Source organism: Cupressus sempervirens, chromosome 5, assembly GCF_028749045.1.
Source record: "Cupressus sempervirens isolate cs-2001-9-10 chromosome 5, ASM2874904v1, whole genome shotgun sequence".
Taxonomy (NCBI): domain Eukaryota; kingdom Viridiplantae; phylum Streptophyta; class Pinopsida; order Cupressales; family Cupressaceae; genus Cupressus; species Cupressus sempervirens.
In genome coordinates this window covers 293,946,853-293,974,461 of record NC_143122.1, presented here as the reverse complement: position 1 = coordinate 293,974,461, position 27,609 = coordinate 293,946,853, and the positions used below count along the sequence as shown (strand labels likewise).

General features: G+C 37.4%; 2 protein-coding genes across 4 annotated transcripts in view; both read right to left on the bottom strand.

Annotated features, from left to right (window-relative positions):
- LOC149555732 (alpha-mannosidase-like) overlaps nucleotides 1-27,609 on the bottom strand; it is a 241,173-nt gene that overhangs the window by 136,169 nt on the left and 77,395 nt on the right. For all 3 annotated transcript variants that reach the window (XM_089829873.1, XM_089829872.1, XM_089829871.1), the window contains exons 9-14: nucleotides 8,752-8,852; nucleotides 8,558-8,651; nucleotides 8,282-8,449; nucleotides 8,044-8,130; nucleotides 325-390; nucleotides 98-154 (exon numbers count right to left, since the gene is read on the bottom strand). In XM_089829873.1, coding sequence (XP_089685999.1) covers nucleotides 98-154; nucleotides 325-390; nucleotides 8,044-8,130; nucleotides 8,282-8,449; nucleotides 8,558-8,651; nucleotides 8,752-8,852 — 573 coding nt within the window. The remainder of the gene's footprint in view (nucleotides 1-97; nucleotides 155-324; nucleotides 391-8,043; nucleotides 8,131-8,281; nucleotides 8,450-8,557; nucleotides 8,652-8,751; nucleotides 8,853-27,609) is intronic.
- Nucleotides 14,883-17,581, bottom strand: LOC149555733 (uncharacterized). Its single transcript, XM_089829870.1, has 6 exons — nucleotides 17,471-17,581; nucleotides 16,633-17,281; nucleotides 16,278-16,510; nucleotides 16,008-16,160; nucleotides 15,522-15,922; nucleotides 14,883-15,417 (listed from the first exon to the last, which is right to left on the bottom strand). Exons 2-6 carry the CDS (start codon nucleotides 17,247-17,249, stop codon nucleotides 15,001-15,003), a joined length of 1,821 nt encoding a protein of 606 aa, XP_089685996.1. The 5' UTR covers nucleotides 17,250-17,281; nucleotides 17,471-17,581; the 3' UTR covers nucleotides 14,883-15,000.

Below are 27,609 nucleotides of genomic sequence, written 5' to 3'. Positions count from 1 at the left end.
ATAGAGTTAGGATTGACTTATTAAGTCCCAAAAAGGGCAACTGTACATTAATAGAAAGTGTAACACTGTAAATACTTAAGTTGAAAGAAAAACATACAGGCACTTTGACAATTTGCTCTCGCTCCCAACCAAGAGGATTGTATATCACCACAACCTAATATAAAGATCAATGTGAATCACTTATACACAATAAAAAATGAAGATGTTCTTTATTTACTGTTTGCAATGCATATTCCTAGAATAATCTGGTTTGATCTCAAAGAGTAATTTAAAATATTACATTAACTTCACTCTCCAATAAAAATAATAAAGGGGTCATCTTACCAGGACCTTGCCCAGTGGGAGTTCTGTTTCTGTTGGAGGGCAAATGCTGATATTTAGGCTTCTACACTGTGAATTTCAGGCTAAATGTTATAAATAGCATATGAACCTCCCAAAAAGTATTACAATAGTTGTATGATTCTAATGTCATGGAATATCTACAAAGTTGACAGTAAAAAGTGAGGCTAGATGTGCTTAGATTTTGCAAATGCATATCCAAAGAATAAAGTAAAATGTTAAATTAGAAAAAATGGTAAACAATAATACAAGATAAGTTAGGATTTTTTTAAATTATGCCAACATAAATTAAGAAAAAATATTTTGAAAATAATACTAACGATGATTAATGAGATACAGTAATCTGTTTTTCATTTCTGACCAAATGCATCTTTTATGTGATAGAATGCATCTTTTCTGAGTTCGAGTTAAGGTAAACCTAGCATACCTTCAATTATTTTTGGTGATATTAAGAAGAGAATTCTTGATCATTTGCTTAAATTTTTATTTTAAGTGGCAAGTAGACCATTCAATCATCTTTTGATAGGAAAGAGATTTCTACCTCTAAATTTTGATTGTTTCTCTTGTTATTGTTCACGCACCTCAAATGTTAATCCCTCAAGGTCCCCAAGCCTCTTATAGAAAAATAAGGAATATCATTATTGTTCTTTGGAATGATCTTGGAGATAAATTCATATAAAAACACATGCCAATTTTTGTCTGAATCAATTTCATTGTGATATTTGTTGTCAAATGGCTCATCTAAATGCACTTTTCTATTTCAAAAGTAGTTCGCAGGCTGGATTTGAGACTGAAGAAAATTCCCTTCCCTTTTTCATCCCTACTTATTTGTGTTAAGGTTGTAGCTTCTGTCGGATTGATTTTAACATGAAATACCTTGTTGATGGTAAATCATCTTTAAGATAAATATCTTATATATGTAATATAATATATATAATATATATTATACATTATAATGTATAATATATATTGTATATTATTATATAATAATATATTACATATATGATTAACATATTAATATTACATATATGCTTAAGATGAGTTACATATATGGTTATTTATATTACTCTTATATTAATATGTTAACTAGTGATGTTTAACCGTAGAGACATGTCTCTTCATGAGACATGTTTCCTCCTCTCATATTCATAAGCCTTCATTTGCATTTGGAACACAATCAATACAATGGCAATTGTTAGTACATTTGCAGTGATCCTAAAAATTATCATGGTATCAGAGCAGGCTGCAAATGCATTAATGACCCATGGAGAAAAGTAAGGAATATACCCCTGTAAAACATATGGGAAAGAGCAACAATTAGTTTTTTGGCAGACTACACTAAGCCAACACACGGAAGATGGATGACCATAAGAGCATAATATACTTATCAACAAAGAAGAAATTTAAGGTGATTGCGTGGTAGTGTTCATTGGCAGTAAGAGAGTTGTGGCTGTGTCCAATTTTTTAGTAAAAGGGGATCTAGCAGAGTGAGACACATCTATATCCTGGCAGTAACTATACATTGCAGTAATCAAGAGAAATACAGATGAGAATAGTTGAAGGCAGACCATTTGCACCATATAAGGGGAAGAATATTAAACTACGACCAAACCAGGTTGATACCCATTCAAAGCCAACGATTATATATTGCCTCTTATCAACATAGGGAATTAAGAATATATATCAGTACATTAAATTTTGTAAGGATAAAAGAATCAAATTACAAAGAAAGAGATTAGAATCAACGTTACAGTTTGTTAAAGCATAGGTGATGGTTGATATAAGAAATATATGGCTTGAGTCATATTAATCAAGGGGAGAAATACAAGGACACAGAGATCGATCATTTAACACATACAAAGACCATGGCCATTGCAGAGAACCATTTATCAAAGGAGTCCATACCTTTTATCTTCTAAGACAATATGCAGAGGATAACGTACATTTAGCAGAACATATATTGAGGGCCTTATATTATTGAGATTGTTTAAGTGCAGCAGGTCAACATTGAACAATGATTTCAGTTCATACACTAACAGTAACTCTGTATAGGCGTCTACTGGATTGATCATATCAAGGATAAATAGGGAAGAATATTGGGGAATTAGAGATTAGAAGAGCTCACTGTGTTCACATTATTAGATAGCTACCTTGTCTCCTTCTGCTAAGCATTAACATACAGGTTGGGGAGTAGCATAACGTAATGGTCAAACACTCAATAAGACAAGTAAAGTCTAGCATCAAGCAAATAAAGGCGATATAAGAAAACTAATTATAAGATACTACAAGTAGAAGCATCACACTTGATAAGTTTTCTGGCAACATTACATTATAGAGAGCAATATCAGAAATTATGTAGTGGCTGGTGACTAGTACCAATAACATTCATTAAAGAATGTCGTTAATAATCAAGGCAGAGAACAAGGAATTTAACAAGTGTTAAAAGCTTGATCCATTCATGTGGCATGAACATAGTGCAAGTAGGGCCAACAGTCCAAAAATAAGATAAAATAGTTGATTAAGATGCCAATGTGGAAATCAATATCATCACCATGAACGTGTTGGAGAGAACTTCACACACCTCATAGCCAAGGTGGATCCACCACTCCAAAATGTAGAGACAAGAAAAACAAAACATAGAAGAAAGAGGCAATGGAGTCATCAAACGTAGCTTCACAAACTTTATTGGGCACTGATCTTTCCATTGGTGGATGAGTCACAATGTATAAGTGACTTTCACATTGGGCAGCTGTAACCACCTGCCTTGTTCTGTTATTTTTTTAATGTTTATTTCTTCCTGTAATTTTGTCAAACAATTGTCTTGCAACCAAATTTCTTATAGTTTTCAGCTTGATGTTGATCAATGGTTTCTCAAGATTGTGTTTCATATGAGATGCAAATAGGAGGCAACATAGAACCATATGCAACTAATAACAATGACCATTCATTTATTTCTTGTTTCAGATTATCAAGAAATTACAACTACCATAACAAAAATATCTTCTCATTAAACTCAACACATTATATCAACTATAAAGTTCAATGATGGTCCATACCCATTGCGGTTACAGCAGTGTCAATAGTTCTAAAATTGCTATAGTAACTTGTAGCTACAGTGATCCGGACTGCGACAGTAACTTGCTGCTACAGTACTGCGCTACAGTGATTCGGGCTGCTACAATAACTTGCTGCTATAGTACCGCACGACAGGAGCTTGTTGTTACCATGTTGAATCTCAAGACCATATCTTTCAATGGTATCAAGATTTCCAGCTTGAAGGGATTTCGTCCTTCAAACTATTGAAATATAATCTCCAGAATAATACCCAATTCCTTTGATATTTTCAAGCATGCTAAAAAGAAGCTCTTCCATTTCTTTTATAGTGTTCTCACAAGAGCTCCATCTTTCATTTTATCAATGTGAGATAAAAGATAACTCCCTTTATGTAACTTATGTCTCCAATGTATTATAAAATAAAGGGGACTCTTTTAATTTAAATATTTCCCACAAACTATAGTCTATGCATTAATAAAGTTAAATATTTAAATTTAACTTTATAAAATAGCTTTATCAATGCATAACAAATCTTATTAATGATAAACAAGTCTTCTTGTCGATTTTAAACAAGTACCATCAACATACCGCTGCCACTGGATGTCCGACCATATCCAAGATGACTTACTATAAATAGTAAGTATGCCCAAAGTTGTCTCAAAACCCCTCAGAAAGACCTGCAATTGAAACTATCTAAGCCAATTGGTCTCTAAGTCCCTTTAATGTCCTGGTTAGCCTACGGGACCGTGGGGAAATAGGCTAACGACAACATCATGCTATGAATGCTAAAAAGGGGACATTACAACAGCAACAAAAGAGTAAGGATTTGGGTACCAACCCAATGAAAAGATAGGTATAAGAGTTATATTATTTTAAATTCCCTTTTCTCCTAATTGTTTATGAGATATATTATTTAATATAGTAAGTATATATAGATATTGAGGTTAGGTTAATGATAATATTATAAACAATAATGATATTAGACATTAGATAGCGTGATAGTAGATACAAAATAAAATGTTTAAAATATAGATTAAAATATATATTGAGGATTAAAATATGCATATATGATCAAAGCATATATTTAGATAAGATATTATCTATATTTTATTGGAATGATATTATCATAATGTAAAATTATTTATGTATTTCAATACGTACTACAAGAGCTATGTGCCTTGATCTTTTCCTCCGAGGATGTTTTTATAAGAAAAAGAGAGAGTTTGACAATTCATTAGAGACAAAAGGTGGGAACAATAAATATTAATCATTACCACAATATGTTATATCTCAATCTCTAAGTTAAATTGACACGATTCATAAGTTGGTCGAGACATTGATGATTTATATTGACTAGCATGAAGAAAGACTAAACATGATAAATTAATAAGATATTTAAAAATTAAGAAAGGGAAGTTGTGCATATATATATATATATATCGAGTTTAAATTCTGAAGTATATCCATCTATGGTGATTAAAGAGAAAATGAGAATGAGTAGTGAGCAAATGTTAGGAGAAATAAGACCATCACATACATATAGAAAGGTCTTACATCGTGAAGGATGTCATTGATTAATTGTTCCAAAATATTGAGATAAGTATTTTTTATTATTATGTCTTGAGAATTACCTTTATTCATTTCTTGTAGTCTTTCTCTTATCTCTCTACATGCTAAAAGCTATGTGCCTTGATCTTTTCTTTGAGAATGTTATTATAGGAAGAGAACGATTGAAATTCAGAGGGAGGTTGACATTTGAAGCAACCTTAAAAGAGAGGGAGCATATAGAGGATGTGATTCAGTCAACCTTTGGTGATCTTGATCATATTTATTCAAAAGGAGTAAACCACATTGTGATAGATTCACTAATGATATAAATTTAGAATACACAAATTGCAAGGTGTGCATACTATAGGTTTCAATCAAAAGATCAAACAAATACTTTTGCATGAACAAAGGAAATTTGAGTTATAAGAACTTATTTGAACCATCTACAAGTCTCTCTTTGATGAATGAAACTCGACATATGAGTTGTAGATTCATACTTATGGCACAATCATACTCAATCAAGATATTGGCATATTGTGGACGAGTTTGAGAAAATGGAAGGACATGTTCACTTCTACTATTAAGCTAAATGAATGTTTGGACCTTCGATGAACAAAAAGAGCAAATTGGAACTTAGAAAAGAGTTGTCATATTTGATACAAAATTGTTCAACAATATAAGAATGAATGGAAATTTTACATTGTGAGGGGGGAATAATAGTCAATGTTCCTTTCCCACTTGACCATTCTCAAATAATCTAAAAAAGACAATTTCTGAATCTTCATCTGCAAATAAGTATTCTTATCTTTTACATTTATCTACTATTTTTTGTCTCTCTTATTTGTAATTCTATACATACTATAAGGGTTGTTTGCTTTGATATTTTCCTTTATTTTTAAAGATATTCTTACATGAAAATAAGGTTGGTACTTTACATTTGCTACCAAATAATGTGTAGACTCAATCTAATGATAGTTGCTCCAAAGACCCTGATGATCAAGATGGATAAAGTGAGGCTCTTGAAGCAAACATCTCTAAAGATTGAGATTATGAGATTCTTCTACATTAAGAGGGAGTATGACACTTCTTCTAAGGCAACATAGGAGCTTAGAAGTTTGGTACTCAGAGGGAGTCTAGAAATACATGTCCGTAACTGCATGATTTTGATGGGCCCACTCCTACGTATATCATGAGGAAGTGATGACTTATCACCAGAAAATTAGATATCAGATTCAAAGTGAGTCTGACAAGAATCCTTGAGGAAGAGAGTCTCTAAGGGAGTAACTATTGCACCTGACTTCCTAGGATCATTGTTCAGAGGGAGAATTTTTTGAGGTACAATCCTTTGTGAATGATATCTTCTTTATGAGGAGAAGTTCTAAGTCAAGCTCCTTGTAATGCATTCTTCTCTGTGGAAGAAAATTAAGGTGAAAGCCTTTGTACAACCCTCTGACTGGGTTCATGGTGGTTACTATTTCGCATATGATATGTAATGAAAGGTGATGATCTTTCATTGACATATATAAATAGAAGGTAACCATTATAAGATGACAATCTTACAAATGGTAGACCTGTTATCATGATAGAGTTCATTAAATTGTTGTCCCAAAGTGCTGGAAATCATGATAACTAACAGACAGAAGGTAACCATTGTAAGGTGGCAATCTTAAAAATGGTAGCCCTGTTATCATGGTTCTTTAGGTCGAATTTTGCCAAACACCATGATAACCAACTTGTTATGGTTCTTTGGGCCAAATCTTGTTGGACACCATGAATAGTTACTACTATAGACCACACTTAAAGTGGTGTTTTAAAGTTATGGAAATTGCTTCAATTGTGTTATGAAAGATAAGAAATTTAGCCTCATAGTGAATTGAATATCATACTGATATGATATCTCTACATATTATTGAGAGCATAATGTGTTCTATAAATCCTCCCTAGCTAAGAGGGAGTGTTAAGGCTGTAGCTTTTGTCGGATTGATCTTAACATGAGATACCTTGTTAATGGTAGATCATCTTTAAGATAAATATCTTATAAATAAATAAATAAATATATATATATATATATATTACATATATGCATAAAATGAGTTACATTTATGGTTATTTATATTACTATTATATTAATATTAATTAGTGATGTTTAACTGTAGAGACATGTCTTTTCATGAGAAATGTTTCCTCCTCTCATATTCATAAGCTTTCATTTGCATTTGGAACACAATCAATACAATGGCAATTGTTAGTACATTTGCAGTGATCCTAGAAATTAACAAGTTGCTATACGCTAAGATGAAACACAAATCAACCAACTAGCAAATTTTTCAATTAAAACCATATATGTTAGTATGCATGTTGAGAATTTCAGTTGTTGAATGATTGCTATGAAGGATGTAGTCTGTAGTTCCTAAAATATGGATTGTTCTTAGGTTCACATCATTTTTTCTGCATCCAGAGGTAATAATTTTGGAAAAACAACATGTGCAGGATTTGCATCTTGTAGCTTGTATATCCTAAATCCAAAAATTCTATTGTAAAAAAAGTTAAATGTGCCCGACTTAAGGTTCAGATATTCATATTCTATAAGACTAATTGCATGGTACTTTTCAAAATCAAAACCATTATGAACTTTGTGGTCACCAAATTCCTCTAAAGATTTAGTTATTTTACCATGTTAATAAAGTTTGGAAATTTGGAATGATTGTCTGCATCTCCACTTAGTTTTCATAGCTCCCAAAATCCAAGACAGTGTAATTGGGAAATATAAAATGAACTCTACATTGTGGAATGTAAAAGGTATTTCGCAGTAAGCATGTAAGAGAAAACACAGCTGAAATGTGAAGGGATGAATGGCAAGGAAACAAACACACTAAAAACTTATGCTAATAGCCTGTTTCTTTGTTTCATTAGTAAAGATTCAAGAAAACTTGGAACATATTGGATTGAATGTGAATGATACAGTAGTATGACTACAAAATTAAGCTAATCCCAACTGCTTACTTTTATAAGAAATGACGCTCAAAAACAAAAAAGAGGTATTGTAGGGAGTAGGCAGTACCACCTAATTCAAATAGTAAGAGTTGTATTAGATCTTTGTACCTGTTCAAACCTTGTTGATATGTTTGGACATCCAGAAGGTTCTGAGCTTGTCAAGCATGAGAGAGCTAAACCCACTACCTCTTCTGCCTGTAATGTAACAATTTCTTTTGAATCTCATTCAAGCATAAGATTCAATGTGTGAAATATTCATATAACATGGCATGCCCTCCTTTTATCATTAAAGAACGTGACATAATTATACAGAACGAAATAAAATGATCCCTGGCATGAGCCAAACCTGAGAAGCTCCAATTGCAAGACGTTTAGCATAGTCATTTGCAGTATGTTGTTTTTCAGTGCCAGTAACTGCATCATGATGTTGTGCAATTGCCAAAGCATCACCGAGAAAATCTGTATTTGGGCCCCCACTTTTTCTGCCAACTAGGAATTCAAGCTGTCGTGCTGCCTGTTCATATAGACCATGCCCTGATTACTATTTTTTGCACACTCTACTGTATTTTTTTAGCATAAAAACTCGTTCAAACAGACAGACAATAGTTCTATTAAAACATACCAGATAATAACCACTCAGGTAGCGAACATATCCCTTAAGCGCTGGCCTGCTTGTGAAATATCCTGTCCAATAGGCATTTTCATTGTCTGCATACCTGTACATTTCCATTAATATACAGTCACAGAGGTAAAGAGAACTCGAGCAATCACGACATCAAATCAAATGTCTCCTTGAAAACAAATGCTTCCACTCACGGGAAGTAATCGTCAACTTTGAGAGGCCAGGCTTCATTTGCAGTGTGCTTTGCATCAGTGTAAATTGATGGAGTTGAATAAAATGCATTAACTCGTCCATCCTATAAACTTACAAAGTTTTGAGGTTGAAATTACACTTTAGAAAACCATTGGCAGTAAAAAAATTATTCAAAATATTTTAGCTATGATAAGAAAGAGAAAATATCTTAAATTAATCGCATGTGATAAGAAACATCTAATATCTTAAATTCATCACATGCCAACTTTAAAAACTGCTGAAAACAATATGGTGCAACTACCATTCTCATTATTTAAACTGGTGTAAGTTGGAAGTTGGGTCCGATACAATATAAACTTCATAGCAACAATCTTATTCAAAAAAAATTTGGAATTCGAAGTAATAGTCTGTGATTCTGCTCAGAATTGTAGTTCCTATAATGTTGCCATAATGTAATTCAAAACTATGTCCTGACAACTTCACATAATCTGGCTTAGCAATGTGAACCTCAAAAATATGTTAAAATTGCCTAGAAATAGCACACTGTTAGAGCAAAATGTCATTGATCTCAAATATTACAGAAATGTATAACAAAGACAACATCACTAAGTTACCCTGAGTTTTTGAGAGGGGGGGAAGTGGGCGAGGAAACGGGTTTCCAGAATGAAGTTTATTTCCCCGAACAGGGAAAGGCAGGGACAACTATAAAAAATAGGAAGATTTTAAAGTATGTAAGGAAATCGGAGAACTCAAATATATTCATAGAACATTGATAAATCTAAAATCATTCACCATAGAACCCAGCAATTGAGTTGAGACTTAAAATGAGAGTAAAAATTTCAATTTCATACATTCATAATTTCATACTCATAGATATAATTCATTGAATCTAGAATAAAAAGGCCCAAAGGCTGCAAGTTTCAACAAAATGAAAACTATCATATCATATGCCATTGCATCAATGTATTGTCTAATGTCAGAAGTCTCAAAATGAAAAAACTCAAAGTATCAAAGTCAAAACTCAGAATTGAAACAATAATAGTATGTTGTTGTTGTCATGTCCCCGTGATAAAATAAATGTATTTAATTAAACCTTGTTAATGGGCTGATTGATTTAATATATCTCCAACCCATTTTTAATTTAATTGTTTCTGTAGGTAAGTGTGGTTGTCGGCTATCTTTGTACACCCTCGAAAAGGTTTCCTCGACGATAATTAAGCATGGCTTGTAGGTAGTAGTTAGCATGTGATTTCGATTATTTTCTCCATACTGCGAATTCCGGTTGGAGTTCTTTGTTGTTCCCCATTTTGGAAGTGAAAGACCTTCCCTATTTGGCTCATGCAGCTTCGGTGAGATTCACTCCTCACCCTATTTCATCTATGTACTTTTGATTCGGATTTGGCGAATTGGAGCATCATTTGTATGTGGAATATCATTATTATTTGGCACAAGTGTGTACCTATTTGGTCTCTATCTATTTGGTCTTTGGTTTTTTGTAAGTTATTCGTGTTTAGTATATTTCATTTGCATTACAAATTACGTTGTCGAAGTTCTCTACATTCACCTAGCCGTACTATATTACCACTATCACCGTACACCTCATCCGACACCATCCACACAACTGGACTTCCTCTATACTGACACTCAACCACCATACGAACCCCTAAGACTACCTCCTTTCATCCATCTCTAGCTGTCCTACCCTACCGTATGGCCTAGTGCATTCTCCCATTGCCATACATCATCGAACCCACCTACACCATATGGCCAGTTGGACCACCGTAAGGCCTTCTCCTTGCCATCATATGGTCATTCTTGCCATCCTGTACAGACTTCTCAACACCATACGACCTATATTGGAACACTGTATGGCTTCCCTTATACCATCCGTACAGCTCTGTTCACATCTTCTGCTCACCATGCAACACTTCAAGCCCATACTTCCTTCTGTACAACCTTTCTATAACCCTTTTGTATGATCATTTAGGGTTGGTAACAGGTTATCAGGCATACACAACAAATGAAACATCACACTGGTATCAAAGCTTTTGATTTTGCCAGCCTTTGGAAGTGAATACAAGTTTATACTTAAAGGAGAAGGTGAAATAACCCTATTGGTAGAATGGCAGATCATCAGGACCTTACGACAGATGTAACATACGGATTTTTACTAACTAATTTCAGTCTTAAACTAACTGATTTCCAACACTTATTCACATGACTAAGATTTCCAACTGCTATACAAACTAAAATAAATCTAATTACAATGCTGAAATTTTCCAAGAACACAAATTGAAATTAAATCATTTAATCAGCTGAAAGTAAATATCAAATGTAATCATTCAACTACTTCTAGGTTTCAGCAGAATATATATAACAACATTCTTGCAAGGAATTCGAAACTGAAATATTCGTAACTGTAACAACTAATTTTAAAGAAAAGATCTTCAACTTGATAAGCATTAACTAACATACAGAGGTTAAAGAACATAAGGTTTATCTTGTGAAGTTTCCTTTAATGGTTGTCCAAGCTCTAGCTTTGGTGAGAGGAGAAGCATTGACATACACTTAACCTCCTAGCCGCGGACCATTACTTATCCCCACAGATTCTAATTTAATAAAATGGCCCTCCCTACCCCGAGGTCGGGCTTGGGACATTCATTGATCTAGCCATCAGAGTATCCAAGTGGGTTGAGGTCCCAACAATTATTCAATAAAATAACTGAAGCGTCTGAACAACAACATGATCAATTGTTCTGGCAAGTCTGCCTAATTCCACCCTGGCCAAGGATTTCAATATGTGGGTTTACAATCCAATCTCCACCACTCAGCTTGACAACTTATTTCACATGTGGAACTTGCATGAGCTAATGCATTAATTAATTTATTATTTATTTGATTCTAATATCATTCTTGTTTTCACAGGTTCCTCTACACCTCCTCACCATAATCAGGCCATCAAGCCAGTGATTCCTTGGTGTCCTCAAATTAACCCTACTAATATGCTTCGCACATTCTTCACCATATTCTAGCTTTTAGCCTGGTGAACTCCTTGGTGTTCCATTTTATTATCTTATCTCAGTTATCAAACATTATATCAAATTGCATAATAAATGTTATCAAAGAAGATAGCCTTTCAAGGAAAATTCAGAAAGTTGCTTATTCGGATATTATAACGAATAATAGAATTAAATAAGATTATTACTATGGTAGTCGACTAATTCTTTAGAAGGTTATAATGAACTTGAAAGGATTATAGCTGGCTTCTATCATTGTCTTACATCACTATTAATAAAAAGGCAATTTGAAAATGGAAAACGTTTGGCTTCATTCACAGCTCGTAATCTCTAACACATGAAGGAAAACAACATACTTGCAAATGACAATAACAATGATTATATATATGTATTGGTTTAGTTCCTACGGCTGCCTCAGCATTCATATTGGTAATGGAAAGTAATACAAGTAAATCCTTACATGACTCTTTGTCACTGCAGTCTAAGAAGGGGCCGACGCTTGACTAACTCCGCCTTTCTTGCTCTGAGATCCACGGTGAATGATAATGGTTTGAGTCAATTCAAATGGAAATTCAAAACAAGGTTCTGTTGGCACAATAATACTGTTTCTAGAATTCGAAACTCGGGGAAATGAAAATCAGACCAGGAGTGCATAAAAGAAAATGCTAAAGGCAAGGGTGAATGCCCAAAATACGTTTGAAGGTTCATATTATAAACTTGAACTTGACCTTACAATAGTTACAAAGATCATATTCGAAATCTTTACTAAAATCGCCTAGAAGAAAAAAGAGAAAGGAAGGAAAGTTGAGAAGGAAAAAAGATGAAAAGTTTTAAATAATTAATATTATTTATATTTGTTTTATTTCCTTGATTATGTTTATATGTACTTAATGGTAAGGTGGCATTGTTGGATTAATGTTTTTAATGTAATGATGCCACTTTATTATTATTTACCTATGATCATAGTTGAGAGAATAAAATAATATTTAAATAATGTTATTATTTGATAATTTCTTAAAAGTAAGAACTTATGTTTATTTTGCATTGTTTTATTAAAATTTTTACTTTTAGCTCATGTAGTTCCACCATGAAATATGTTGCCAAGTCCTAATAACCTTGCCAAGATGGTCTAAGGTCAAACCTATTGCTTCTGATGACTGAACCATATGACCATCCCCTTCCGATGACCTTGTTTTGCAATGCTTCCCCTCTCTCTCTGGTCTTCATCTTGTAATTATTCAAACAACATTCTTGCCAAGACATCAATTCAAGATTTATAAATTGTTAATTTAAATCATCAAGTGATCGTTAGGAATTTTATCAATATCATAATAACTAACTTGTTCATCATATATATATACAACAGCTACAATTAACTGTCTTTGTTTCCCATGATCATGAATAAATTGATACAACGGCTAGAATTAACTAACTTAATTTCATATGATAATTAAATCGATACAACAGCTATAATTAACTAATTCAATTTCGCATGAACATGAAGAATTAAGCAATGGCTATAACTAACATGATATAACAATGGCTATAATAAACTAATTCAATTTCACATGAACATGAAGAAATAATTTGGTTCAACGGCTATAATCAATTTAAAATTTTAGGGCAAAAATTGGGATGTAACATACCCACCCCCTTAGGTTTTTCATCGTCCACGATGAAACTAATATCAAATTGTACTTAAACGGTTAAAAATAAAGGAAATGTTTTAATTAATAAAAATTAATCATGGCCACAGCCGTTTACTGATCAAAAAATAAATAAGGGAAATAAGGGAAATGAAATATTCAGTTTTCAAAATCTGTGAAAAGATAGGGATATTTCTGAATAATATCATGGTAATCTTCCCAGGTGGCATTATCTTCTGTATACTAGTCCCACTAGACCTTGCACTGAGTTACCTCTCAATTTCGTAAGCACAGCTTATGTACCTCGAGTATTCTGAGTGGTTTTACCTCTACCCCTCCTGGCTCTTGCACCTACAACAATTTCCAATCAATCATGTGCTCATGGTGACTAACATAAGGTAAGACCAAAGTAACAAGAATCGGAATCGGATCGGAATCGGCAAGGCCGAATCGAATCGTGAATCGGCAATGAATCGGCAATGAATCGGCAATGAATCGGCAAATTTGAAAAAACCCTTTAAATTTAAAGATTTTAACAATTTAAAACTTATTTCATGCACCCTTTATTGAATATAACTTAAACACACTATAACATCATCAAATAGAAGTTAAAACTTAACATACATAAACATGGAACATAAAATCCATCACATATGTAACTATGTTATCTAAAATGTAAATTGTAGGCTAGCTGAAGTAAATAGAAATCAAATGATCACAATGATTTAAATCATAGAATGTATGTAAGATGATCCATAAGACATCAAATCATAAATGTATGTAAGAATCTAAGATGAAGATCCATGAAAGTTTGAAACATATGTCTATCAATGATTCAGTATCAATATCTGTAAACAAAATATAAAAACAAGGCTCCAGCTCAAGCCTCAGACTCATAGTCATCATCATCATCCTCAACATCATCCTGAAGCTCGGCTGCAGCCTCAGCCTCAGCCTCTGAGTATCCAGTCTGCCTAGTAGCAAGGCGTCTAATGTAGGTCCTAGAGGACTGCCGAGCCATATCTCCCGCATGTAAGATGGGCTCATGAACGTCGCTAGGGCCTGTGCCTGTGCGTACACGTGTGCGTCTACCAATGCCTGAAGAACGTGCTCTAGCTGCCTCAGCCTCTATATCCACCTGGTCAACCCACACACGGTCTTCCTCAGTGAAGACTGGATCCACAACCTCTGTGAGCCACTCTGATTCTGGATCAATCTCCTCTAGAATGATCGGAGAGGAGTCAGTGCCCAAAATCTGTCTGATCCTAAGACGGAGGTTGTAATGAACAAAGACAATATCATTCAACTTCTGCACTGTCAACCTGTTTCTCCTCTTCGAATGGATGTGCTCGAACATGGACCAACTGCGCTCACATCCAGAAGCGCTGCTTGGCTGACTCAGAATACGAATGGCAATTTTTTGAAGTTTTGGGGTTGTGGCCCCAAACATTTGCCACCATCTATCTGCAATAAGGGAAAAATTGAAAATAGAAACAATTAGTCTCATTTACAAATTACAAGTTAACTCTAAAATTACATAATCAACTTTAAGATTAGAATCTAGATTCATGAACATTGAATATATTATTTAATTTTTACCTGGCTGTAGTGTTATCTGAGCATTTATGGCCATCCTGCTAGAGAAAAGTGGCCCCTCTTTATTGTTGAACTGGTCTAGCTCAACAATCGCAGCAGCGCTATCTTCATCGCTACTCAACCTCTGAATCACTGTGTATAAGCCAGTGAGAACCTCCGCATCCGCCTTGAACTCAGGACGGAAACGATATGCCGGATTCAGAAAGTAAGCTGCTGCATGGATGGGTCGATGGAGCTGATTCTGCCATCTCCTATCGATGATGTCCCAAATAGGGCCATACCTCTCCTGCACTCCTGCATATTGGGCTCTGATGGCCTCCTTGGCCCTATCCATGCCCTCATAAATGTAGCCCATAGAGGGCTTCTCCCCATCAGCAGTTCGTAGCAAAGCTACAAGGGGCTCAGTGACCTACATATAAAGTAAAACAAAAAACTTGAGTCAAAACTTAAATATAAAATAATATAACTTAAAGTAAAAGTAAAATACTAAATGTTAAATTGCAATAAATTTACCTGCAGGATTTCTCTAGCGGGTTTCCAAAAACCATCCTCATCAAATATGCAATCCGCCACATCTATCCCTACAGTGGTCGTAGCATAGGAAGAGGAAATCCACTCCCGCCCAACAAACATGCTCCTCAATTCATCCCTTGATGTCAACAAGGACTGCAAGGTGATGAAATTCGAGGCAAACCTCGTGATACCTGGGCGAGCTAACTCTTTTCCTTCTGTGTACTTCCTCATTGTGCTAAGGACAAATGAAGGATTATAAATGAATTTGCATATGTTTTTTGCCCTTTCCACACATGACTTGACAAACTCAAGTTTGCCAATTTCCTCCAACATGAGGTCAATGCAATGTGCCGCACAAGGGGACCAAAATATGGTGGGGTGCCTCTCCATCAAAAGTTTACCTACAACAATTTTAAGTCAATTAGAAATTCAAATTTCAAAATTCAAATAAATTTATTTTCAAAACTTGAAAAGTTAAAAGTTTACCTGCAGCAACATAACTTGCTGCATTATCCGTCACCACCTGGATCACATTTTGTTCTCCCACCTCTGCTATGACTTCCTCAATAGCCTCACATAAGTATGTGGCATTTTTTACATGTGCGGAAGCATCAATGGATTTGATGAACATGGTATATCCTACAAGTAACAAAACAACGAATTAGAATATTAAAATTAAATGGATCATCAACAAATTAGCATTCAACAAATCAAAATTTACAATTATGTATGTAGGAAAGTAGAATGATCAATTACCTCCACAGGATACAAGAAAATTGAGGAGTGTTCTATTCCTCCTATCTGTCCAACCATCAGTCATGATGGTGCAACCCTTTGCAATCCACTCCTTTCGGTTCTCCTCGAGCTCAGCCCTCATGTCCTCTACCATCTCATCCAAGAGGTATCCGCTCAACTCAGCCTCAGTTGGGGCTTTAAACCCCGGACCACAAATAGCAACCGCGTCTATCATGTTCTGCCAATAAGGAGCCCTGTCACAAATAAAAATTTAGATGTCAAAGACTCAAATTATAAAACAAGTAAATATAATTAAAGTTTTACTTTTACTTTTAATTTTAACTTTAAAGAAAACAACGAAAAAAGAATCAATTACCTGGCTGCAATAAATGGAATGTTGCAAAAGTACCAAAATTTGCATATCTCCTTTCTGGCAGCATCATGAATTTCCTTGTTCAAACCCATGCCCTCAAGCGTGGGTTGGGAACCAGGAGTAGTGCGGGGCACAAAGTAACTATCCATTCTGTTTTTCCGCACTCTAGGCTGCAATAGGTTGGTGTGGGACTCTGTCTCAGTATGTGACCGACTAGCACCAGCACGAGCAGAAGAACTAGGATAAAAAGGAGGCCTAGAAGAACCCTCTCCAACACAACCTACAGATGCAGAAGCTGATGCAGATGCAGATGTGGATGCGGCTGCAGATGCGGATGCGGGAACATGGGAGCCAATACCCCTTAACCCTTCAAGTTGCATTTTCCTATTGGCTTTGTCTTTTTCAATTTTTTCTAATGCCATTAAGCAAGTGCGTTTTGCCTCAGGAGTTTGGTGAGTGCAAATTGTAACATCGTGTCCAGGTATAGCAGCAATGTGGTATTTCAATCTATAAATACCCCCAGAAGTTATTTTTTCTTTACAAAAAATACATTTTGTTTGATATTTGGTTCTTCCAGGAAACTCTTCGTTATATTTCCAACATTCATCTTTTCTACCCATTGCGAATTTGCAAAAAATGAAAGCAAAGGCTGCTGCAATAAAAATTTATATGTAAAATATCAAAGTTTGAAGCTAATAAAAGCTACAAAACAACAAACCCTAGTTTGCAACTTAGTAAAAATAAAGAACATTCAAGATCTAAACTAAAAATCTTGAAAACTATAAAAATTTAACAAAAAATGCATAATACACTAACATGCAAAAAAAAAAAGAGCACTTACCTCTTGCAAATGAGTTGAGGAGTGTTGAGATTGGCTCCCTAATGCTCCCAATGCAATTGATGGCCTCCACAAATGGATTGCTGATCTCTTTTGTGCTCTTTCTTCTTGCCGGTTAGAAACCTATGGCTTTTCTTTTCTCTTCTTCTCTCTCACTTTTCCTCTCTTCTACTCATGTTAAATAAATAGAAGGCCCTTTAGGGTTATAACAAAGAGAAATGGTCAAAAACAAAGTAAAAAAACCAAGCAATTTTTTAAAATTTTACAACTCTATACTTTATTGGCCGCGGGCGATTCCTGCCGATTTTTCTAGGCGATTCATGCGATTTTTTGCCTGAATCGCCTGAATCGGCGATTCAGGCGATTCACCTGAAGAAATCGGCAACGGCGATTTCCGACTCCAAAAAAATCGCCATTGCTGAATCTAATCGCCGAATCGCCGATTCAGGCGATTTTATGGCGATTCTCGTTACTCTGGGTAAGACACATGGAAGACGTTATGCATCCTGGCAAGGGTTGGTGGTAAAGCAATCTTGTAAGCCACTGGATTAACAACCTCCAAAACCTCGAAAGGTCGCACATATTTGGGGGCTAATTTAGCATTCTTGCCAAACTTGATAGTACTCTTCTGAGGCTTAACTCTTAGTAACACCTTGTCCCCTACTGTGAATTCTCTGAGTGTTCTTTTAGTGTCAGCATAACTTTTCTGCCTGTCATTTGCTTCCTTCAACCTCTGGCAGATCCAAAGTACTTGTTCTTCCATCTCTAAAGCATTTCAGGCCAGACAATGACCCTATCTTCTAATCGATTCCAACTTATTGGGGTTCTGCATTTACGGCCATACAAAGCCTCAAAATGAGCCATTTTAATTAAAGACTGATATAAGTTATTATATGCAAATTCGACCAAAAGTAAGTACGTTTCCCATTGATACTATCGACCCATGCAATAAACCCTTAGAAGGTCCTCTAATACTTGATTTACACACTCAGTCTAACCATCTGTCTTAGGATGGTAGGCTGAACTTATATTCAATTTAGTGCCCAAAGCTATAAACAATGTTTGCCAAAATCTAGAAGTTATCCTGGCATCCCTATCTGAAATAATTTTCTCTAGAACCCCATGTAACCTGAAAATTTCTTTAATGAACTTATGAGCTATCTCAGGTGCTCCATCGGATAAATTCCCTAGTATAAAATGTGCAACCTTAGTTAATCTGTCAACTACGACCAAAATAGTGTTGTGTTGATTCCGGGTCATAGGTAACCCTTGTACAAAGTTCATGGATATTACCTGTCACTTCCATTCAGGTACCTCATTTGGGTGCAACAATCCTGCTAGGTACTGATGTTTTGCCTTCACTCTCTGACACTCTAAACAACCCACTACAAACTCAATTATTTCTCTTTTCATTCCTTTCCAAAAGTATAACGGTTTTATGTCAGATAACATTTTCGTTACTCCCGGGTGTCCTGAATATAGGGCTCAGTGATATTCACCTAAAATTAATCTTCGTAGTTTAGGGTGATTGGGCACATAGATTCTGTGGCAGTATCTCAACAATTCATCTTCTTCTAGGTTAAATTTTGAATACTTGGGATCCTGCAGATCTCTAATAAGTGCCATGCTGATTTATGTATAAAACTTGTCATGCGCTAAATGTTGTAAAATTTGGTCTCTCAATCTGAAATTTACCATAGTCATTGCTAAGATGTGTCTCCTTCGGCTTAGGGCATCAGCCACCTTGTTTTCCTTATCTTTAATATAGCTTATGTCAAACTCATAATCTGCTAAAAATTCTAACCATCTCCTTTGTCTAGCATTCAGATTTTGTTGGGTGAAAATATATTTTAAACTTTGATGGTCGGATCGGAGCTCAAAAGGTATTCCAATTAAATAATGCCTCCACATTTGTAAAGCATGTACTATGGCTGCTAGTTCAAGGTCATGAGGTGCATAATTTTGTTCGTAATTTTTTAGTTTCCTAGACTCATAAGCAATGACTTGTTCTTCCTGCATTAACACACCCCCTAAACTTTCACCTGAAGCATCAGTGATTACCACAAACGGTTTTTGTGGATCGGGTACCCTTAAGATAGGTGCAGTAGTCAATTTTTCTTTCAAAAACTCAAAAGCTAATTGACATTTTTCTATCCAAGCAAATTTCTTTCCTTTGTTTACCGTACAAGTAAAGTAAATGAACGCATACAGAAAGTAACAGCAGAACAGTAGCATAATATTCGCAATAGTAAGTGAATCATGATTTACAATGATCCCAGACGGGATATAAATACTACCGCCGAACCTTCCCGAAGGAGTCCGTCGGCCACAAATATTCTATCCGCTACAAATTATTTACCGCCGGACCGTCGGCTACGGAATACCGAAACACCGCCGGACCGTCGGCTACAGAATATAGAAACATCGCCGGACCGTCGGCTACAGAAACACCGCCGGACCGTCGGCTAACACCATCCCCCCCAAAAAGAAAAGTCGTCTCCTGACGACTTTGTCCCGCTACATCTGTAGCCTCTGCTAACACAATACTGTCTCCTTAAGCTGACCTTGATAGCCACCTTTGCTGCTTTCTCTGTTTCCAATTCCTCGGTACCCTGAGCCCAATGTCGCTGCACTGCCTCCAACTGGATGATCAGCTCCTCCCGAGCTCTCTACGCATCCACCAAGACAGCCTCACGGCCAACACCTGCTCCCACTGCATCTGGCACACAGAAAGTCCATGCCTGCAGCGACTTCAACTCTTCTCAACTGGTCAGACTCCCACGACTGATATCCGCCACGACTGGGGGTCCAGGGCGAGGTCGAGGGGCAGTGCCCCCGCGGGGTCCTGGGGCAACCCACACAGAAATGCATGGAACACACCATTTCTGTCATTATTTGCCGATTCTGCACTCTTTCTGGCAACCATGGATGCGTCCCCTTCCCTTTGGCATCATCTGTCACTCATTCTGAACAACTTGATTCTGTCGTCGTTTTTTTTTTTTTTGCTTCCTCTACAATCCACTACAAATCCCTCTGTACAGAAATTCTTCTCCTTCTGGCAGAACAAGCACTCTTCTTTATGTCTTTGTTTCCCGCGGAAGTCTGGCTGGAGGAGGGAATGGAGTCTGGCGGGAATGGTTTTTTACCCACGGCCTTTCTTTCCTTACCCGCGGCCTTTCTTCTCCTCCCCGTGGCCTATCTTCTCCTACGCGCGGCATTTTCTTTCCTTACCCGCGGCCTTTCTTCTCCTACCCGCGGCCTTCCTGTCGTCGCCCGCGGTCTTTTCTCTTACCGTCGGAGGCTGCTAAAAATTTTGCCGGAAATGATTGTAAGCCCGCGGCTATCGTTGGCGGAGGATGCGAAAAAATTTTGTGCCCGCGAACCATTCTTCCACCGGTGGCTTTCTAGCAAGGATTTTCTAAAATGTTATGCCCGTGGGACTTTTAATAACCCGCGAACACACTGTTCGCAGGGACCTCCGCTTCCCTGCCCGCGGGGCTTTTTCCACCCGCGGACAGACTCTGCCCGTGTGGTCCTCTTTCCACCCGCGGATAGACTCTGCCCGCGGGACTTTTTTCACCCGCGGACAGACTCTGCCCGCGAGACTTTTTTCACCCACGGACAGACTCTGCCTGCGGGGTCCCCTTTTTTTTTTTTTTTTTCAATTTTTTTTTTTTTTTTTTTTTGTTTTCTCTTTTTTTTTTTTTAAACAGCAGAACAGTAGCATAATATTCGCAATAGTAAGTGAATGGTGATTTACAATGATCCCGGACAGGATATAAATACTACTGTCAAACCTTCCCGAAGGAGTCTGTCGGCCACAATTGTTTTATCCGTTACAAACTATTTACCGCCGGACCGTCGGCTACAGAAACATCGCCGGAACCATCCAGTCGGCTAACACCATCCCCCCCAAAAAGAAAAGTCGTCTCCTGACGACTGACAAAATTAGGAGACAACTTACATACTACAGAAAGGACTAGAGAGAAGGGGGCGTCCCAGAAGTGGGTTGCTGGCGACGTAACTCATACACCTGCTCTGTCCTGATACGGAGATCTGTTTGGATCTGAGAGTTCACTTCGACGGCCTCCTTTAGAAGAAGTGTCGCGTCCATGGCCTGCGTCCTGGCTAACTGCATCTCATACTCAGTCGCATCCTTATCTCTAACCGCTGCCTCCATGCTTTGCTTAGCCAAGTCCTTCTCCTGCACCGCGGCTACCAAATCTGCTAGTAGTGTTGTCCGCTCTGTGGCCCATGCTGCCTGCTGGGCGGTCAAGTCGGTGGCTAGTTTCTGTCTAGCCTCAGTTTCAGCTGCCAATGACTGCTCTGCTGCGACTCTGTTCGCCTCCGCACACTGACGACCGTAGTAAACATCTTTGTACAGTCCCACAATCTCATGCGCTAGTTTCATCATAGGAGTGTCAATGGGTCCCAATTCCGGCTCCGTGGCCCAATCTGTTAGCATCTCCTCTGTCTCTGTTGTCGGCCAGCCCCTATCTATAAAGCAAGTCTCGAATCGCCGAGGACAAATCCCACGGATATATGCTCTGATCAAGTGCCATTCCCTCCGCCAAGTTAGGGCCTGAATTGCCACATCGTGGCCCTTCTTTAATACAGACTTTATAGTCCTGAGGTAATCCCGACACCTGTCTTCATCTGACCCATAGTCCTCCTTGGCGAAAGCCTCTAATGACCATTCAGCATCACTGTGTCCCCCCTCGCCAGTGGGAGCCATGCCCACATCCGATGCTGCCGTCTGTGTTGTTGGCGCAACCACGGCATGTGGCATTCCCTCCTCCGGAGACTGAGGCTGGGGTTCCGCCGGCCATGTTTCGAAACGCCCAGGAGACTGAATGGAGGGACCCCGCTTCGCCGGAGTGAGTCGGAACTGCTGCCTCAGAAACTCACTAGCTCTATCCATCACCTCCGGTTGTTCGACCCGCGCAGGCTCCATATTCATCTTTTGTACTGGCTGGGCTGACGCGGCCTCTGCTAAAAAAGATGATGAAATGGTGACCACTGCGTCACAATCAATGACCTCCAACCGAACCTGCGGCTCAGACTGTGGTAGTGGTGGCTCCGCGACAGTGACATTCGTTGGTGCAGTTGAAACTACTTCTGCTACAGCCGTCGGCAGTGGCTCGGCAACTATCTGTGGGACGGTATCCGGTACTGCGTGCGGAACCACCTCAGCCACTGTCCGTGGGACATCTGCCTCCGCTGGAGGAGTCATAAGAACTGGGGTATGGCGCTGACCAAAGGCCGGAATGACCGTAGAAGAGGTAGTCAAGTGCGCTGAGGTAGTCAGAGGCTATCCCGAGCTACGTGCTGAGCTAGATCATATGTTTGGTCTAGAAGGCCAGCTGGAGGACCCCCAGAGATCAGGCTGGCAGCTTGTATTTTCAGAGGCTATAGGCACGGGACGAAGGTGACAGTGATGTGTCGGAAGCAGATTTCTCTTGTTGTAGTCACTCTGTAAATGTATTTTTTGCTAATTTGTCTTAGATATTGTCAGTCGTCAGGAGACGACTTTTCTTTTTGGGGGGGATGGTGTTAGCCGACTGGATGGTTTCGGCGGTATTTTGTATTCTGTAGCCGACGGTTCGGCGATGTTTCTGTAGCTGACGGTCCGGCGGTGTTCCTGTAGCCAACGGTCCGCCGATGTTTCTGTAGCCGACGGTCTGGCGGTGTTCTTGTAGCCGACGGTCCAGCGATGTTTTTGTAGCCGACGGTCCGGCGATGTTTCTGTAGCCGACGGTCCGGCGGTGTTTCGGTATTCCGTAGCCGACGGTCCGGCGGTAAATAGTTTGTAACGGATAGAATAATTGTGGCCGACGGACTCCTTCGGGAAGGTTCGGCAATAGTATTTATATCCCGTTTGGGATCATTGTAAAGAACCATTCACTTACTATTGCGAATATTATGCTACTGTTCTGCTGTTACTTTCTGTATGCGTTCATTTACTTTACCTATACAGTAAACATCGTTTCCTCTTAAATGAAGTGATTGGATAAGCTATTCTTGAAAAGTTCCTGACAAATTTTCTGTAAAATCCGGCCAATCCCATGAAGCTCCTAACTTCAAATACGTTTGTAGGTATGGGCCATTCTTTAATTGCTTAAATCTTTAGATGGATCTACTGCTATACCCTGTGCTGAGATAATATGCCCTAGGTACTGAATTTCTTTCTGGTAAAAGGCACACTTTGATAATTTTCCGTATAACTTGTGTTTTCTAAGTCTTTGTACAACTATCTCTAAGTGTCTCTGATGTTCTTCATTCTTGGAATATATTAGAATATCATCTATAAAGACCAATACGAATTTATCCAAACAATCCTAAAATATACTGTTCATTAAATTCATGAAAGTTGTAGGGGCATTAGTTAATCCAAACGGCAGTATAATAAATCCATAATGTCACTATCTAGTTCTGAAAGCAATTTTATGTATATCCTCGTCCTTAATTCGCAGTTGATGGTATCCTGATCTTACATCAATTTTTGAAAACACAGTTGCACCCTTCAATTGGTCAAAGAGATCATCTATCCTAGGCAATGGGTACCAATTTTCGATGGTGATTTTATTGAGCATCCTATAGTCTATGCATAACCTCATGGTTCCATCCTTCTTTTTTACAAATAATACTGGGGCTCCCCATGGTGAGACACTGGGTCATATCATCTTCTTATCCAGCATATCCTACAATTGAATTTGTAACTCCATTAACTCTATGGTGGTCATTCTGTATGGGGCTCTGGATATGGGTTCAACTCCTGGTAACAAGTCTATGGTGAAATCAAATTTTCGGGAAGGGGGTAATCTAGGAAGTTCCTCAGGAAACACATCTTGATAGTTCTTCAAATAGAGATATTTTTCTTCGAATGATTCTTTTAATTTTTGCTTCATTTCTCCATCTTCATAAATATAATCATCCCCATATGTGGTTTCCCTTGTATCTTCAACTCTCAATACGAATATTTCACAGCCTTTCCTTCCATATCTCTTAAGTTGCATTGCGGAAACCTGTTGTGCTCTAATTTCATGTTTAACCCCTGAAATACTTGTGGGTCTACCTCTATCATCCACACAATTGACAATTTTGGCAAGGCAATCTACCTTAGCCTTATGTTCACTAAGCCAATTAATTCTAATAATAATGTCATAAGACCCTAGTGGAGCTACATATAAATTCAGTTTTGTGGAGAAATTCAGGAAATCAACTTGAGCTTCAAATAGGCATTGCTCTACCATGGCCCTTGTCTAATTTGCATACTTGATTGTCCATGGTTTTGCCATGAAACCAAATCTTTTTGGAAATCTACTTAACAGCCTAGGTGATATAAAACATTCAGTTGCTCCAATATAAATGAGTATAGATACAAGGTTTCCGTAGATCTTACCCGGTGTTTTAATGGGACCTATCTGCTGCTGTGCTTGCCTGTTATCCAAGGTTGTGTGAATTCTCTGCTAAAAAAACTTGCTACTGTTGTGGCAAGGGTGGGCATTGTGTCTGGTTGTAGTTAGGGCACTACTTCTTATAATGGTTTCCTCCGCAGATAAAACAACCTCCCGATGGTCCTCTCTTCTCATTAATTTTATCATTTTTGTTCCTATGAAAGCTTCCTTATATGTCTCTTGTTCCACTGCATTTATTCTCAAGTTTGTTATTCTTATAATCCCTAAATTGTTTTCTTGGTGGTCCAAATTCAGCGCCTTCTGGATTCCATGTAGTTTTTCTCTTATTGTCTCAAATGGAATCATCCTTCTTAACCTTATGTTCTTGTCAGACAGCCTTTTCCAAAGCCTCTTCCATGGTTCAAGGACATCTACAGCTCCCCCTATCCTGTTATTTAGTCTCATGATAAACTTTCTCACTTTCAGGTTGGTGTCTTGTTGGTATGGTGGTACATTTTAAGCAACCGAGTGAACTTCTCCCAATATTTATGTATTGACAAATCACCCTGTTTCAAGTTTTGGAATTCCAAAAGTTTCTGATCACAGAAAGTCTAGGGCAGCCATCGTGTCCTAAATATGTCTATGAACTTTTCCAAGGTGATTTCAGTAGATCTAATGTTTTGTTCTACCTTGGTGTTTCCCCACCAAGTTGCAGCTTCCCCAGTGAATTGGTATATGCCCCAAACTGCCTTTGAGGTCTCTGAAAAACTTCTAATTTCAAAGTATTGTTCCATTTCTGTCAACCATGCTTCAGCTTCTTCTCCGAACTCAGTACCAGAGAACTTAGGGGGTTTAATTTTCTTTATATCTGCTAATAAATCAGCCACAATTTCCTTCTTTTGTTTATCTGCTTGTTTAGGAGAGGGGGTTTTATTATGTTCAGAGACTTCTGTCTCAGCCCTGGGTGTGTTTTTTACTTCCTCGCGATGTTGACCCATCTGAGCTGCCATCTCACTCCTAAAATTTTGGAGTAACAGTTCGTTGAAGGATTGAGGGTTCTCACGAATTATCTCTTGGTTTTCTGCATTCTCGTTGTTACTCATGTTTGTGTTTCAAGTCTTTCACCTGTTAGTTTACAATTGTGTTGGAAAAATCTATAAGCGCATAGTTTTCAAATGACACAACTAAGTATATAGTTCAGTTCCATTGCTCTACTAAGCAAAAGAAAATTTTATTTCCATTGTTCAAGATTTGCATTGTTTGCCTAAACAATCTCATTACCAAAATTTATTTCCATTGCTTGACTAAGCAATCTTTATTACAAAATCCATTTCCATTGCTCGACTAAGCAATACAAAATTCATTTCCATTGCTCAACTAAGCAATCTTTAATTACAAAATTCATGTCCATTGCTCGACTAAGCAATCTTTAATTACAAAATTCATTTTCCATTGCTCGACTAAGCAATCTTTAATTACAAAATTCATTTCCATTGCTCGACTAAGCAATCTTTAATTACAAAATTCATTTCCATTGCTCGACTAAGCAATCTTTATTTACAAAATTCCTCTATTGAGGAAGTCTACATTCACACAATATCTTTATTCTTGCTTTGTAGCATCTGGTTCTGACTAGTAAATATCTCGTACCATCCATGACCTATGAAAATGGAGAAAGGGACTGCTCTATTGAGTGTTCCAGTTTTGTATCAGTTTGTTCTTATATGCCGCCTTCTTGGCAAGAGTCCATCTGACTCTCTCCTTCATTCGTTGAATTGCTTGACTCAAGGTTTCATTATCTTGAGGTTCAGAACAACAGGAGTAATCATACTTAGTCATGTTCTTAATAAGATAAGGGAAAGAGGATGTCGAGTTTTCTTGTGAGGTGTTTTACGTACAAACATCCTATAGTCAGTTTTCAATTTTATTAGATTTTAAGAAGGTGATGTGCCCTAGGTTCAGTGTCGAACCCAGCTCTCTGATACCATATGTAACATACGGATTTTTACTGATTCAATCTTAAACTAACTGATTTCCAACCCTTATTCACATGACTAAGATTTCCAACAGCTATATAAATTGAAATAAATCTAATTACAATGCTGAAAATTTTCCAAGACATTGAAATTAAATCATTTAATCACCTGAAAGTAAATATCAAATGTAATCATTCAACTACTTCTAGATTTCAGCATAATATTTATATATATATATATATATATATATATATATATATATATATATAACAACATTCTTTTAAGGAATTCCAAACTGAAATATTCATAACTGTAGCAACTAATTTTGAAGGAAAGATCTTCAACTCGATAAGCACTAACTAATATACAAAGGTTAAAGAACATAAGGTTTATCTTGTGAAGTTTCCTTTAATGGTTGTCCAACCTCTGGCTTTGGTGAGAGGAGAAGCATTGACATAGGCTTCACCTCCCAGCCGTGGACCATTACTTATCCCCACAAGTTCTAATTTAATAGAATGGCCCTCCCTACTCCGAGGTCAAGCTTGGGACGTTCATTTATCCAGTCATCAGAGTATCCAGGTGGGTTGAGGTCCCAATAGTTATTCGACGAAATAACTGAAGCATCTAGACAACAAGATCAATTGTTCCGACAAGTCTGCCTAATTCCACCCTAGCCAAGGATTTCAATATGTGGGTTTACAACTCGATCTCCACCACTCAGCTTGACAACTTATTTCACATGTAGAACTTGCATGAGCTAATGCATTAA

Bases quoted from the DNA above. Each gene is read 5' to 3' on its own strand.
- LOC149555733 (XM_089829870.1), bottom strand. From the start codon at position 17,249: ATGGGTAGAAAAGATGAATGTTGGAAATATAACGAAGAGTTTCCTGGA. The intron at 16,511-16,632 runs GTAATTGATTCT...TATTTGTGACAG, and splicing joins ATTCCATTTATTGCAGCCAG to GGCTCCTTATTGGCAGAACA. The intron at 16,161-16,277 runs GTAATTGATCAT...TGTTACTTGTAG, and splicing joins TTTTCTTGTATCCTGTGGAG to GATATACCATGTTCATCAAA.